At 36.2% G+C, this 16,182-nt stretch overlaps 1 protein-coding gene across 5 annotated transcripts in view; it reads right to left on the bottom strand.

Annotated features, from left to right (window-relative positions):
• The window catches only part of LOC106883597 (uncharacterized), a 114,136-nt gene that overhangs the window by 62,884 nt on the left and 35,070 nt on the right, over positions 1 to 16,182 (bottom strand). The window contains exon 1 of one of the 5 annotated variants that reach the window (XM_052970293.2): positions 7,813 to 8,096. The exons of the other annotated variants lie outside the window; for them this stretch is intronic. Within the exon in view, the coding sequence (XP_052826253.1) occupies positions 7,813 to 8,081 (269 nt within the window). The 5' untranslated portion in view covers positions 8,082 to 8,096. Of the gene's footprint in view, positions 1 to 7,812; positions 8,097 to 16,182 lie in introns of those variants that run through there. 5 annotated transcript variants of the gene reach the window in all.

The raw sequence follows: 16,182 nt of genomic DNA, 5'->3' as shown, positions 1-16,182 counted from the left end.
TGACGTGAAATGTTAAATAGTTTTTTAGATCACTGTCTTTTTGTGTTTTGTTTGAACTTATTCAGTTACTAAAGCACAGTAATATTATTTTAGGCACAAGGTGGCAAGCTGGCAGAAACATTAGCACACCAGGCAAACATGCTTAGCAGCATTTCATTTGTCTTTACATTCTGAGTTCAAATTCCGCCCAGGTTAACTTTGCCTTTCATCCTTTTGGAGTCAATAAAATAAGCACCAGTTGAGTACTGGGGTTGATGTAAATGACTTACCCACTTCTCCGAAAATGATGGCCTTGTGCCAAAATTTGAAACTGATATTACACCAGGCATATGCATTAACACTTCAGTTTATATGAACTTCATTATACAATTCATCATCATCATCTTACCAAAGAGAAAACCCAGTTTCCTTCTCTCCCACTTCACATCAATATTATTCATTCTCTAATCCAATAATGATGTCCAAGAATGTCACTGGTTGTATCAATGGTGATATTTGTGTTTAAACTAGAAATCTGCATTTGTCGTTATTACTACTATTGTTGTTTAAACATAGGTCAGCACTGATTCAAGAAGACCTATGACCAAAGATATTCCAGCTGCAAACATTCCAAACCATATTTGGTTTTTTTAGACAGTGTATCTAAAACTAACTTATCTAAACATGTCCTTCTGGTTCTTAAGACAATAGTATGTGATTTAAGGGAGATCTGACTGTCATTTCTAGTAGGTTAAAAAGCTCCCTTGTTGACTTCATACATTTTCTCATGTTGGTTCCAACAGTGGAGGTGCAATGGCCCAGTGGTTAGGGCAGCGAACTCATGGTCATAGGATCGCGGTTTTGATTCCCAGACCGGGCGTTGTGAGTGTTTATTGAGTGAAAACACCTAAAGCTCTACGAGGCTCCGACAGGGGATGGTGGCGAACCCTGCTGTACTCTTTCACCACAACTTTCTCTCATTCTTACTTCCTGTTTCTGTTGTGCCTGTAATTCAAAGGGTCAGCCTTGTCACACTGTGTCACGCTGAATATATCCCTGAGAACTACGTTAAGGGTACACGTGTCTGTGGAATGCTCAGCCACTTGCATGTTAATTTCACGAGCAGGCTGTTCCGTTGATCGGATCAACTGGAACCCTCGACATCATAAGCGATGGAGTAACAACAATAGTTCCAACAACCTCTCCATATCATTCACTCTAAGCAGAAGAACTCTCATTCATACAAAAAAAAACAGTTGCAATGAACAAAGAAGAAACTGTATGCAGCTTCAGGTGATATGCGAATATTTGCAACAAAGTGATGCTGATCAGCTTATGAACAAGAAAGTAGTAGCATTAGAGTATCATCTTCATTAACAGCTACATTGACCAAAATATATGATGAAAATAAATGGTGTTGCTAAAAAAGCTTTCTTTCTTATAAAGTCCACAGAGTAGTTGTGAAAGGATGGGTGGGGGCCAGGATGTGAATTCTTCTTTCTTGACTCCTTCAATATAACAGACTCCAAGAGAGAGAGAGTGGAGAAATAGCTGCAGTACTTGACAGATATTTTATTGATTCCAGGGAATAAAATGTCAAGTTAACCTTAGTAAGATTGAACTCAGTGCATAGGGAGCTGTAACAAATACCATGAGGCATTCTATCAGACACTTCTATCAGACGACAAACTGGCAGAAACGTTAGCATGCCGGGTGAAATGTTTAGCGGTATTTTATCTGTCTTTATGTTCTGAGTTCAAGTTCAAACAAGGTCAACTTTGCCTTTCATCCTTTTGGGGTCGATGAATTAAGTATCAGTTGTGTACTGGGGTTGATCTAATCGACTGACCTGCTCCCCCAAAATTTCGGGCCTTGTGCCAAGAGAAGAAAAGAATATTTTGAAGGCAGTGAGCTGGCAGAAACGATAGCACATCAGGCAAAATGCTTAGCGGTATTTCGTCTGTCTTTACGTTCTGAGTTCAAATTCCGCCGAGGTCGATTTTGCCTTTCATCCTTTCAGGGTTGATAAATTAAGTACCAGTTACGTACTGGGTCGATCTAATCGACTGACCTGCTCCCCAAAAATTTCAGGTCTTTTGCCTAGAGTAGAAAAGACACTCTAATTACCTACATATCACTTCCATGAAAATATCTCCCACAGGTTGGGATTGACAGAAGTCGAATCATAGATAAGTTGGTATGACTTGACCAAAAATAGTGCTAATAATATCAGCTATTAAGGGTTTAGAAGTTAAACATGATCTTAATACTCACAGACAAAACAATATATAATACAAAGGAAGAAAAGAATGTTATGCAGGCCATCTAAGCTAGAGATTGTAATGTCGACAATAATAATGATACTGGTTTCAAAATGTGACACAAGACCAGAAATTTCAGGGAAGGGGTTAAGTCAATTACATCGACCCCAGTGCTCAACTGGTACTTAATTCATTGGTCCTGAAAGGATGAAAGGCAAAGTCGACCTCAGAGAAATTTAAACTCAGAATGTAAAGACAGACGAAATGCCAATAAGCATTTTGCCTGGTGTGCTAACGACTCTGTCAGTTTGCTGCCTAACAATCGTACTGATATTGATGGTAATGTTGTTGGTGATGTTTTAGCCATTTGCTATACCTAGGTCAGTCCTAATCAAGAAGATCTACAATCGAAAGTGTTTCTTCTGTGAAGACCCCCATTTTTAGGTATGGAGTATGTAAGACTACATTATACAATGTCCCTTTTTTTTTCTTAAAGATAGGATAGTTGGGGATGCAATAACATTAATCATAGGTCTGCCAGCTTAGGTCTAACTATAGTCAGACAATTATGCTAATCATACAAACATGAAAGCAGTCTGTACCAACATGCATTGTAAGAAGTGATCTTAAAAAGATTTCTGATATTTCATATTTCTATAGATGCTCACATTGATCTTTTATTACCAGCAAGGATGTTGTAGTTGCTTAATTCCAAGCCAACCTAGATAAAAGCCCTTATAAAAGCATGGTGGTGGTGATGGGGGTATGATGATATTGACAGTGGCAATGAAGATGTTGTTGGTGATATAATGGGGATAAGACAATGGCTATAAATAAATATTTTAAACATAAAACTGATTAAGCAAGGTCAACAAAATACATAAGGTAAATTATCAGTATATTCTAGTATGTAAAGTTGTAAACTTGGGGAGATATCAAGTTTACTCTATAAGAAAAAGAATTCTATTCTACAACAATGAATCTAAACTGAAAGTCACAACAGAACTCATTCATAGAGGACCCTGTACCAACATGTATTCAACTATGCAAGGGAAAAGTAACAATGTATTAATAGCAAAAATTACTGTGAAAAAAAAAGTGAAAATGCTTTCCAAATATTTAGCGCCAGTTTAATGACATTCAGCAGATAAAAGATAAATCTTCCCTGGATTGGATACAATTTATTACATGATTTTCCAAGTGATCTAGAACATATATCAGACAATTGGATGAACTGAAGCAATTTCTGAATAAGATTTCTTTCCAGGGTGATGAAATGCTTACAAGGGATTTGAACTCAAAACTGTTAAGTTGGTAGTTTGAGCATGAAAGGAATGCATGTTGGTACAGACCACCTTCACACATGAGTGATTAGTCCAACTGTTTAGCTATAATCAGATCTAATACAACAGACCTATGATTAAAAGTGTTCCAGCACTGACTGTCCCATCTTTTTCTCAGGTACAACTTATATCCAGGACTAAAACATCCAGTGCATCCTTCTTATTTCTTTTAAGTCAGCAAAGTATGATTTGAAGAAAGTTTAGCTGGTATTTCTAGCAGTTGAACAATTGTGTAAAGCAGTGTTTCTCAAAAATATTTTCTTTTTATCAATGAACCCCTTTGATTCCTATTTTACTTGGATAGACCCTCCTAGTCATTCAATGTTTAACAAAGGGGTACATAGCATCACATGATGTGGAAGACAACCGGAGGTTTCAACGGGACAACCTGCTGAGGGCCACTGACCAGATCTGTGGATGGTGCAAAGTCCTCTCTCGACCCAAGGTAACGTGGTGGTGGAAACAATGTTGTTTCACCATTAGGGAAAAGAAACAGGCTTGGAAGGAGAAGTTTCAGGATGAACGGTGGTAGCAGGGAATCGTATCTGACTGCCAAAAGGAAAACTATGAGACTGGTTTACTTAGCCAAGGGGGAAGCAGATAAGAAAAAAATTTGCCAATGTTCTGTGCCATGAGGACCAAAGACTTGAGGTATTTCGTGTTGCAAGACAGTGTGTGAGAGAGAATCGTGATGTCATAGGAGAGAAATGTGCCCGCTTGGTTGATGGCTCACCTACATTAAATGAGGTTGCAAAGAGAGAGGTATGGTGATGCCACTATGAAAGGTTGCTAAATAAAGAGAATGAATGGGAGAAAGAGAGCATGCCAAATGCTAACCCAACAGAGGGACCAGCTATACTAATTGACAGCACCTTGGTAGATAAAGCAATTAAGGGTATGAAAACGGCAAGCCCCCGGCCCATCAGGAATCACCACAGAAATACTCAAAATATCTGGCAGTGTCAGCTACAGCCTAGTCACCCGTATAGTCAACCAGGTGATACATGAAGGAGACATACCCAATGACTGGTCTAGCAGCACCATAGTCAACTGCTACAAAGGTAAAGGTGACACATTAGATACAAATAATTACAGAGGTATCAAGCTGTTGGATCAGGTAATGAAAGTCACGGAGTGGGTTGTAGCCCAACTAATTAGGGAGAGGGTCAGTCTAGATGAGATGCAGTTTGGGCTTGTGCCAGAGAAAAGCACCACTGATGCTATATTTCTGGTAAGACAGCTGCAGGAGAAATACCAAGACAAAGATAAACTCCTATACCTGGCTTTCATTGACATGGAGAAAGCCTTTGACAGGGTCCCCCGATGCCTTATCTGGTGGTTAATAAGGAAACTAGGGATACATGAATGGTTAGTGAGAGTTGTGCAAGCCATGTACAGGGACGCTGTCAGTAAGGTGAGGGTTGGCAATGAGTACAATGAGTACAGAATTCTGGGTAGAGGTAGGGATCCACTAAGGTTCAGTCCTCAGCCACCTCCTATTTATCATAGTCCTCCAGGCAATAACAGAGGAATTCAAGACAGGATGCTCCTTGGAGCTCCTCTATGCTGATGACCTTACTCTTATTGCTGAGTCACTATCAGAACTAGAAGAGAAGTTTCAGGTGTGGAAGCAAGGATTAGAATCGAAGGGTCTTAGAGTCAACCTAGCTAAAACCAAAGTCTTAATAAGTAGGAAGGCAGACAAACCACAAATCCCTTCAGGTAGATGGCCCTGCTTGATCTGTAGAAAAGGCATAGGTAGAAACTCTATAAGATGTACCCAGTGTAAGCTATGGACACATAAGAGGTGCAGCAATATCAAAGGAAGGCTAACTAGGAAGATAGTTTTTGTATGTGGCAGATGCTCATGAGCAATAAACATTGGAAATGTGCAGAGAACAACTTCTGTCACATTCCAGAGAGAAAAACTAGAAGTAGTTGATAGCCTCCATTACCTAGGTGACCAAGTCAGTAGTGGAGCTAGATGCTCTGAAAGTGTAGTTGCTAGAATAAGAATAGCCTGGGCAAAGTTCAGAGAGCTCTTACCTCTGCTGGTGACAAAGGGCCTCTCACTCAGAGTAAAAGGCAGACTGTATGACGTATGTGTACAAACAGCCATGCTACATGGCAGTGAAACAGGGCTGTGACTTCTGAGGACATGCGCAAGCTCGCAAGAAACAAAGCCAGTATGCTCCGATGGATGTGTAATATCAGTGTGCATACTCGACAGAGTGTAAGTACCTTGAGAGAAAAGTTGGACATAAGAAGCATCAGTTGTGGTGTGCAAGAGAGATGACTGCGCTGGTACGGTCATGTTGTGTGAATGGATGAGGAAAGGTGTGTGAAAATGTGTCACACCCTAGCAGTTGAGAGAACCTGTGGAAGAGGTAGACCCAGGAAGACCTGGGATGAGGTGGTGAAGCACGACCTTCAAACATTGGACCTCACCAAGGTAATGACTAGTGACTGAGACCTTTGAAAATATGTTGTGCTTGAGAAGACCCGGCAAGCCAAGTGAGACCATAACCCATGGCCTATGCCAGGGGTGTAACCAGACTATTTATGCGTTGCTTGCAAAGACCCATTGAGGTAAGTGAAATCACAATCAAAATCAAATTCGCTGACGTGGCCGATGACAGCACCACCTGACTGGCACCCATGCCAGTGGAACATTAAAAGCACCATCCGAGTGTGATCGTTACCAGGGCCACTGAATGGCTCACGTGCCGGTAGCACATTAAAAGCACCATTTGAGCATGGCCATCACCAGTACTGCCTCACTGGCCCTCATGCTGGTGGCACGTAAAAGCACCCAGTACACTCTCAGAGTGGTTGGCGTTAGGAAGGGCATCCAGCTGTAGAAACTCTGCCAGATCAGATTGGAGCCTGGTGCAGCCATCTGGCTCGCCAGTCTTCAGTCAAACTGTCCAATTCATGCCAGCATGGAAAGCTGACATTAAAAGATGATGATGATGAATATTATTAAGAGTTGTATATAAAAAAAATATCTTGTGTATTGTAGAAGAATAACCAATTTACTGCAGATAAATTTTAACATGTAAGTCTTATATGGACCCTAGTAGAGAATCACTGGAGTAAAATCTCTTTCATTGGCTAATTTAGTTGACAGTTATATGAAGAGGCATCCAACTGTAAATAGAAAAATTAATTTGCTCTAAAAGCTCTTACACAATAGGCACAGACATGGCTATAGATGCAGGCATGGCTATAGGCACAAGCATGGTTATAGTCTATAGGCACAGGTGCAGCTGTGTGGTAAGAATAGGTGCAAGCATGGTTGTATGGTAAGAAGTTTGCTTCCCAATCATATGGTTCTCAGTTCAGTCCCACTGCATAGTACATTAGACAAGTATCTTCTACTATAGCCTTGAGCCAACCAAAGCCTTGTGAGTGGATTCATTAGACAGAAACTGAAGGAAGACCATTGTGTGTGTGTGTGTGTGTGTGTGTGTGTGTGTGTCCATGTTTTCCCCCACCACCACTTGACAACTGATGCTGGTGTATCCATGTCACTGTAACTTAGCAGTTTGGTAAAGGAGACCAATAAAATAAGTATCAGGCTTCAAAAAAAAAAAGTACTGGGGTCAATTCATTCGACTAAAAATTCTCCAAGGTGGTGCCCCAGTATAGCCACAGCCTAATGACTGAAACAAATAAAAGAATATAGAATATATTCAAATCTAAAGATCTATTCAATCCTAAACTAGCACAACGAGATAAACAGAGTTATAAAAAAGAGAAAAGTTTCAGCTTAAAATTATCTTAGGAATATACCATCATTTCATGAATAATAACATGAACATTGAAACAAAAAATAAATAAAACACATAAAAGAAAAAAAAGACAAAAATTTGAGACAAGGAAATTATGTAATGAGGCTTGATGCTGTAAGAATAGTTTGGTGGTATTAAGGTTGTGTAGTGGTGGGTACTTTGAGATGTTAGAATGGAGAAGTGAGAATGAAGAATAAAGTGGTAGCAAGTGTGATATGTAAATGAAGGTGTGATGCACAGTGAGTGAGAAAAATCCCAGTGCGCTTGTAGGAGGGTATTTCCAGAGTAGTGGTGACAAAGCAACAAACTGAAGAAATAAACAAAACAATTTTAATACCAGTCATAAAATGGAGTAATAAAATAAATAAAAACAAAGATATGGCAGCTGCAATGGTGATGATGACAATGACGAAAATTATGGTACTGATAACTTACAAACAAATGCCGAAAAGTTTCAAAACCAAGTTGGCAGCCATTGATTTGATATTGATCATTTGACCGAAACGAATGTTGGAAAGGAAATTAGGTTCTCGGATGACATTCAGTACACAAAGCAAGGTGAAAAGCAGGTAGTATCTCACTTGGCTAACACTAATTGTGTTAGTAGAGTCAATGGCACTAGTGGTGGTGGCAGTGGTAGTAGCAGTAATAACACCACACTGAGACTTCCTCTTTCGCCGGACACTTGAACTTGCTTCATACATAATAATCTAGATTTGTTTTCGTAATGTCCATTCTACAAACTGACTACAGGGGAACAACTGTGTGTTGTTAGAAGATGAAAGATAAGCTGGAAAATTCAGACCTAATGGGTTCTCCTTCTGTACAAAACTCTTATTTGACCCACTACTTTTCAATTAACTGCAACATCATCAACAACAGAACAAACAAATGAACCAGAGAAATAGAAAGGAAAATATATTTAGTGTGAGATTAAATACTCTCAATGAAAGAATATAAATCATTAGAAAGCTTTAAATTTCTTTCTTTACTTCCTTAGATCCTTAAAAATTGTTGCAATTCTATTCATGCTGAAAAGCATCATGTGTGTGAATGGTCATGTTTACCTATAAATGCATCTTTCAAGGTGTGTGAGAATGTGTATGTTTGTGTGTGTGTGTGTGTGTGTGTGTAAATGCACACAATTTACACGCAGTAGGTAGATGTATACAGTGAGTTGGCGCTATTGAATTCAATTTAGTATGGCTTTTAAATAAATTTTCGGCAAGAATTTCTTCAGTTCAGTTTGAAAAACTATCCTTCGACTGTAAATATTTCTTTCCTTTCAATATTCACCACAGTATATTCCACCCCAAATGTGTTCAATGATGCGCAGGTATGTTTTAGTACACCAAATGACTATCCGGACTTTGGAAATTACTTGAGGTTTACAGAGAGAAACTTAAGAGATCTGAAACGAAGCCAGTGACAACAGCTTTACTATGAATGTGTACGTGTCTGTAGAGGGGGGAGGTGCAATTAGTTGCAGTGAAAAGCAATTAGTAACGGTAGGTAGAAGTCATTTGGCAGAGTAAGTTGAGGTGGTTGTCTGGTGGCAGAAGGTCATGGGTGATGTTGGCTGATGATAGAAAGACCAGAGAGAAAGTGACAGTAAAACTTAACTCAGCATGGGAGGAGGGTTTCAGGTGGAAGAGATAAAGAGACAAGAATAAAAAGAATGTAAGAGAATATGACAGAGAGAAAAAAAATTAAGAAACGGTAGGTGGAAAACAGAAAGAAAAAAAAAGGAAAGAACAAGAGAAGAAAGCTTGATAGTAAATGACTTTACAGTAAGAGCATAGAATTAAAAGACAACATTAAGGAGAATGAAATAATGAACTGAAGAAGAGAAATGAAGTGTGAAAGAAAAAAGTAGTTAGAAAAGAACTTGGTGGAAGATTTTTACCAACAAGGAAAAGCATAAACAATTGCTTGGAGAGAGTATTTAAAGTTTAATGAAAGCATTCTGAAATGCCAAGGAGCTAATAGGGTGCCATATGAATACAACAAGGGTACTTATTATTCGATAACATTACAACACTGTTTCACTACTTATACATACTAAAATTGCTAACATTGACCCTCTGCTGCCAAAGGTCAAAGCAACACCTCTAAAGGAGGGTAGAGGTGATATAGTGAAATATGTCTGCATGAAGAGACACAATTGTAGGGTAGGTATGATGTTAGATTCCTGATTTGTATGTCATGAGTGCTAATACATGCTTTTTATTTATTTATTTTTTCGCACAAGTTATTCTAAGAAGTCAAACCAGGGTCCTTTCAGGCACAGTACTCTACTCTCTGTCTTATCTCAGTCCTTAAAAAAATAATTTGCATACAATAAATTCTCACACAAATACTTAACATACATGTCTCCCCCAGTCAAAAACCAGCTTGTTTTTATTTATTTACTCTTAGAAAAACAGTGGTTCCCATAGATTTTCAGAACTTCTTAGAGAGAAATACAGGAGTAATGCTTTTATTTGGTCCCAACTCAGCCTATAAATAAAGGTAATTCTGCCTCACCATCTGATCTTTGTTGCATACGTTGTCCACATCTTTCTTCTATGAACTATGTTTAGTCTCACTGCATGCCACCTTGGATAAGTGTCTTCCACTATAGCAAGTCAACCAATGCATTGAGTGAAAATGAAAGAAGTCTGTCATACATACACACACACTATATATATATATATATATATATATATATATATATATATATATATATAAGGTTGAGGAGGGTATTGGATTTAACAAGGATTAATCTGCACGAATTTCTACACGGATATTTACCACTGGAATGAAACTACTCTTCAAGTATCGTTCTCTCTTTTTTCAGCACATCACACTCTTTACCACTTCATACTAAAAATATCCGCCTATGGATATAATAATAGATAACTTTATTTTTTCTGTCTCCGATGAAGGGAAGTACTGGATCTTCCCAGAAACAGCTGTAAGACTCTATCCATAAAATTCTTCAACCTTACCTTTGCTCTCTTTATCCTTTTGTTTTTATATATTTACATATATATATATATATATATGTATATATATATATATATATATATATATATATATATATATATATATATATATATATATATATATATATATATATATATATATATATACATATATATATACATACACACACATATATACACAAATACATATGTTTATATGTGTGTATATGTATATATATCTATGTGTGAGTCAGTGTTTGTGTTTGTCCCCCTCCACCATTTGACAACTGGTGCTGGCTTATTTATGTCCCCATAACTTAGCAGTTTGGCAAGAAGATATTGAAAAAATAAGTACCAGGCTTAAAAATAAGTACTGAGGTACATTTGTTCAACTAAATTCTTCAAGGCTGTGTCCCAGTATGGCTGCAAGCCAAAGACTGAAAACAGGTAAAAAGTTGAAACTAAAACCCATACACAAAACAACTTATACTAGCTCTTACCTGAATTTTCTAAAATAGAAAATGAACTCAAGACAAGGCAATTTCAGTCTTCTAACAATCAATCCAAGAGTTGGAGATAAAATTTAAACCATGCATTCAAGGGATTCAATTCAAAATAACTGATTGACTGATGAGAAACAAGATTCAAGAAATAGTTCACTATCCAACAAAATTTTCAACAACCAGCATTAATCAGTTCAAATGTATTCAAATCAATTATTCACATGGAATTGACTGAAAATTCAATTTTAATATTTTGATTTGATTAATATAATAATGAAAATATATGATGTTCCAACAATTCAGAATACTTTTTTTTTTTTTCTTGAAAACATTTAAAGCATTTATATCCCTTAGTTTTTCTCCTATAATCCGAACTCATCATTTTATGTCGGTTTTCTTATTTGGAGTTACTACCCTCCCAGATGATTCAGAAGACCACATCTTACTTACACTTTCCATTTTGGTATAGTATCTACATTTAGAAACCCTTCCTAATGGCAACCACTTTACAAAGAGTACTAGATGTGTTTTATCATAGCACCAGCACTAGAGAAGCTGTCACATCTTCAGCAAGACTAAAAAGTTCTCTACTCTATGTTGCCTCTGTTTGTCCACTAGCCATTTTATAGAGTGTACTTGGTGTAGTTTATCATGGCACCAGCATTTGAGAAGTAGCCTAGTCCTTTGCAAGATGAAAAATTTCTTCCTATGTTGAGCTCCACAGCAAATATAATTGAGAGGCTGAATAGAAGAGTGATGACCATGTGGATGAAAGGAGTGAGTATGAGTGTGATGGAGGAAACCATGACAGGAACAAAGGGTGGTAGGGGAGGGGATAATGGAAAAAAAATATTGATAGCTCCATGTTAAATGTTTGTAAATATATAGAATAGAGAAGCAACACAAGTGACATGATGGGATAGCAATGAATATGAGAGCATGATGAATGTTAATGGAAAGTGACCAGAGGAAGAAAACAATGGTTAGCCATAAGAAAAGGTTCTGGCACAAGAGGTGACAAAATCTTTCAACTACTTTTAATAAACTTTATGTGCATTTGAGGGAATTTATATAAGTGTAATGAAAATTTAATATTTCAGTTTGCATGTGATTCTGGTAGGTGATAATTCCAATAATATAGCTCATGATATTTTACTCTATTAAAGATTAAGAGCAAGAAAAAAAATCTAATGTTTGGCATCATCACATATTCCAGCAGCAGTCAGCCATCTTCATTTTTTTCCCTTTTTATTTTATTTTACTTTTTTTTTTATTCAATTGCAGAAATATCTAGATAAAATTTTTCACTTTGCTTGTTGCCAAACTTTTCATGAGAAAATAGTAAATGAAAGAGCCTTAAATGAACTTTTAGTGACATTTTGCATTCCAAGGATTGGTGATTTTTAAATAAATTATATATAATTTTATTCCAAGAAAACCTTGGTGTAACTGATGAAGTTTGGAGCAACTGAAGGTTATCAGGAAAACAGGTTATCAAGAATTAAGACCAATGAAGACATTTTCTTTGATTTTGGCATCAGAAATGGTGGGGAAGTTTGTTTTGAGAAAAGTAAATGCTAATAAATCCTTAACTACAATCTGAAACTGCTTGAAAATGAAGAAAGGATTACTTTTACTTTGGTTATGAGTAAAAGATATTTCATAAACTAGAATCCATGACATAGCTTTGAGGCCAGTCCTTGCATACATAGTATTCATTATAAACTAGTCAATCCTACAGATACAAGAAACAGCAATACTTCAAGGATATCAGCTCTAAATAGCATCCTCTCTAAGCTGTACATTTGTGCACATGCACACATTTTACAACTAGTAAAAGACAGTAATGTGTGCACACAAGGTTTACAAGGTAAAATTGAATTTTTATAAATGAAAACACTTGAGCAATGGTTACTTGCTTGAATACACAGATACTTTGCAAAGAAAATCAAAATTTGCTCACAAGTAGATTGCTGTGCATACCCACAACAAAAATTAGGAGGAACATTAGCTGTAACCCTGTTAATATGGCCGTAACTTTAAATCTTAGCAGGTGTATATATAGATATGGTCCAAAAATATCTTTTTTAAATACAAACAGGAGCATCAGTTTAATGCTCAGGATTAATGGGAGAAGTCTAGTGTCTTGAACCCATGCTCTTCTACAGAAAGGATAGATGAGAAGAAAGAAAAAGGAGAGAAAAAAATGTGTCTGAATTAAACAGTCAAAGCATGTTGAAAAACACACACACACACACACACACACACACACACACACACATCAGTAGTGACATAATGAATTCAATGTAATGTAAGAGAATTTTGTAATTTTCTTCTGATATTGATATTGATGGTAGAATATATTCAATGTGAAGCACTATAGCTTTTGAAGCATCTCCATTAAATACCCAGGATATTAGCAAATATCTTCCAAACAATGAAACAACCCATAGATATTAGTACAGAATCAAAGCAATCATTGCAATCTTTAGTAGTAGAGAATCACCTTAGTCCCTGTAGCTAGGAAGTTCTGTAGCTCTAGATATGATGATGTCAAGAGTTCACTGTTTTCCTTAGTAAAGCTTAAATCATGCACACAATTATCCAAGTCTTGTTGCATGACAAAATGAGAACCTCTTTTCAAATTCATGATCTAATTCAAATTCATTTCTCAATTTTTGTTTCTGATAGGATTCATTATATTATTGAATTTATTATCAGGAAAATATGATGGTAGTTTAAGAACTCACATATCGGCATAATGTGGCCAACGTAAATTTAAGCAAGAAATATTTTCTTGGTTTCAGCCAATAAAAATCAAATAATTTGAATAATTCAATGTACTTCCTGTTTACATTCTTCACTGCCAGTGTTATGTAAAAAATATCTGGTCTACACTGTGAAGTGGTTGGCATTAGGAAGGGCAACTACCCATAGAATACATGCCAAAGCAGACACTGGAGCTTAGTGTGATCTTCAAGGGCTCTTGTCAAACCATCCAACCCATGCCAGCATGGAAAATGGATGTCAAATAATGATGATGATGATGATGATGATGATGATGATGATGATGATGATGACGACTATCCTCTGTTTCTCCAGTAAACTTTTTGTCACCTAAAGTATATTGTAAAAAACTAACTAGTGATGTAATTAATCATGAGAGTTAACCACTATCAGTAGGGCCATTCCACATGGGTAAACAGGGAAACAAACCAACCAAAAAAAAAAAACACTTTGCTACATGACTTTGGCATTCAAATTCTGCACATGATGCAATAACATTTTTTTATCACATACATGCATGTGTACATATGTAAGTATGATGCATATATATATGTATGTATGTATATATGCATGCATGTATGTATATATGCATGCATGCATGTATGTACGTATATATGCATGCATGCATGCATGCATGTACGTATATATGCATGCATGCATGCATGCACGTATATATGTATGCATGCATGTACGTATATATGCATGCATGCATGTACGTATATATGCATGCATGCATGTACGTATATATGCATGCATGCATGTATGTATGTATGTATGTTTGTATGTGATGCTATACCTTGATACTGTGTGGACTATAATCTCCTTTGATAGGTCTTTAGTATGTCATCATAACTTACATAGCTTACTAATTTGAGTGGTCAATGGTTATTATGTAAGATTGTTGTAATGGTTAACATACCTATATGATTTACAGCAGATGAATCACTTAAATTCTATAAGCAACATTACAACATATTTCCATCTTCATTGGATATATATGTGTGTGAAAATACTATACTATGTATTTGATACCTAACACCTTGCAAAAAGAGATAAAATTTTGAAAAACAAAATAAACTGCATTTTGCTGTGTAATCATTGATAAAATAGACTTTTAGTTTCAATTATTTCTGAGATAAGAGTAGACACAATAGACAATCAACCAGCCAGTTAAATTGAAGAAAAACAATCTAACAAGAGAGTCTCAATGTGGTTGTGTAATCTTTTAGAATTAACAACCAATTCTTCTCATAGGTGGAACATTTTTGTTTTTAGGTCAGCTTCGTTTCTACTGGCTTGAGGCTAAAGAATGGAACTGAGACAAAACCTGTGGCATGTATTTTGTTAGTTTTTGTTGTTTTTTGTTTGATGGACGAATTGATGGTACACAAAAGATTTATCATTTTTAAAGTTTTTTTTAACCCTTTTGATACCAACCCACCTGAAACTGCCATTGATTTTATGATACAAATCCCCAGTTTTAAAGAGATCTAAATTAAAATCTTCCATGAGAATTTTGTGTTAATTTATGTTCCAAACACCTGCTTAATAATGACAGTTACTTTATTAAATCCTTAATTATTTCCAAAATTAATTGAAACAAAGGCAGTATATTTCAACAGAAATATGATAACAAAAGGGTTAAAATCAGACCCTCATCCCCATACTCTTATTTCTGTGTTATGACATTCATTTCAAAAACTACTGCAATACGCATTTTTCTGCAGCAATAAAAGAACCAGAAGTCACAAATTACTGCATGTTATCTTCTGTTACTGCTCATGCCTCATATTCTTTTTAATGCCAGTTAAGTCCAATAGTGTTTTATTCAACACCCAATAACAAAAAGCTGGTTGTTCCTCCACTTTTTCTCTCTTAAAAGTTTCTGTCATTCTTTTCTTTCCTCCTCTCATTCATTAGCTTCCAATTCTCTCTCTCTTTCTCTCTCTATGACTTTATCTGTAGGTTTCTTGTGTCAAATGCAACACAGATAAAGCACACTCATAGTACAATAATCTAAAAATCTGTTGTCAAAACTATTTGATATAAATTTTAGAAAATAAATTTCATTTGATTAAAACACCATTCATACACACACACACACACACACACACACACACATGCACACACACATACACATGTTTGTGTATGTCAGATGGTATTATGAGCTTAATTAGTACAAATTTAACATCAAGTAGAGCAGGTATTTATTTCAAAAAGTTATCATAGTATATAAGCCAATAGATGTGAAGGTGATGATGCATCCTGTTGTAAATTGATTCCTTTAAAGTGTTTGAATTTAAATCCTAACTTTATATGGTATTAACCAGTTATAGAATGGTATTAGGTTTAGAGTGCGATCAAAGAAATTAAGTATATTTAGGCTCGTGTCCATTGTTACTTTTAGGTTTAGCTTTTAAGATTTAAATCTACAAATAGCAGTAGACACAAACCTAAACACAATTTGGTATTTTACAGACAAGTTGGAAAAAAGTTGCCAACAAGCATTCCATCTTATAAGAGTAAATACCCAATCTTTCTGTTATTTT

The sequence above is a fragment of the Octopus bimaculoides genome, chromosome 1, assembly GCF_046866305.1.
Source record: "Octopus bimaculoides isolate indiv1 chromosome 1, ASM4686630v1, whole genome shotgun sequence".
NCBI classification, from domain to species: domain Eukaryota; kingdom Metazoa; phylum Mollusca; class Cephalopoda; order Octopoda; family Octopodidae; genus Octopus; species Octopus bimaculoides.
The sequence above is the reverse complement of the archived record's forward strand: the minus strand, read 5'-3'. Positions and strand labels throughout refer to the sequence as shown.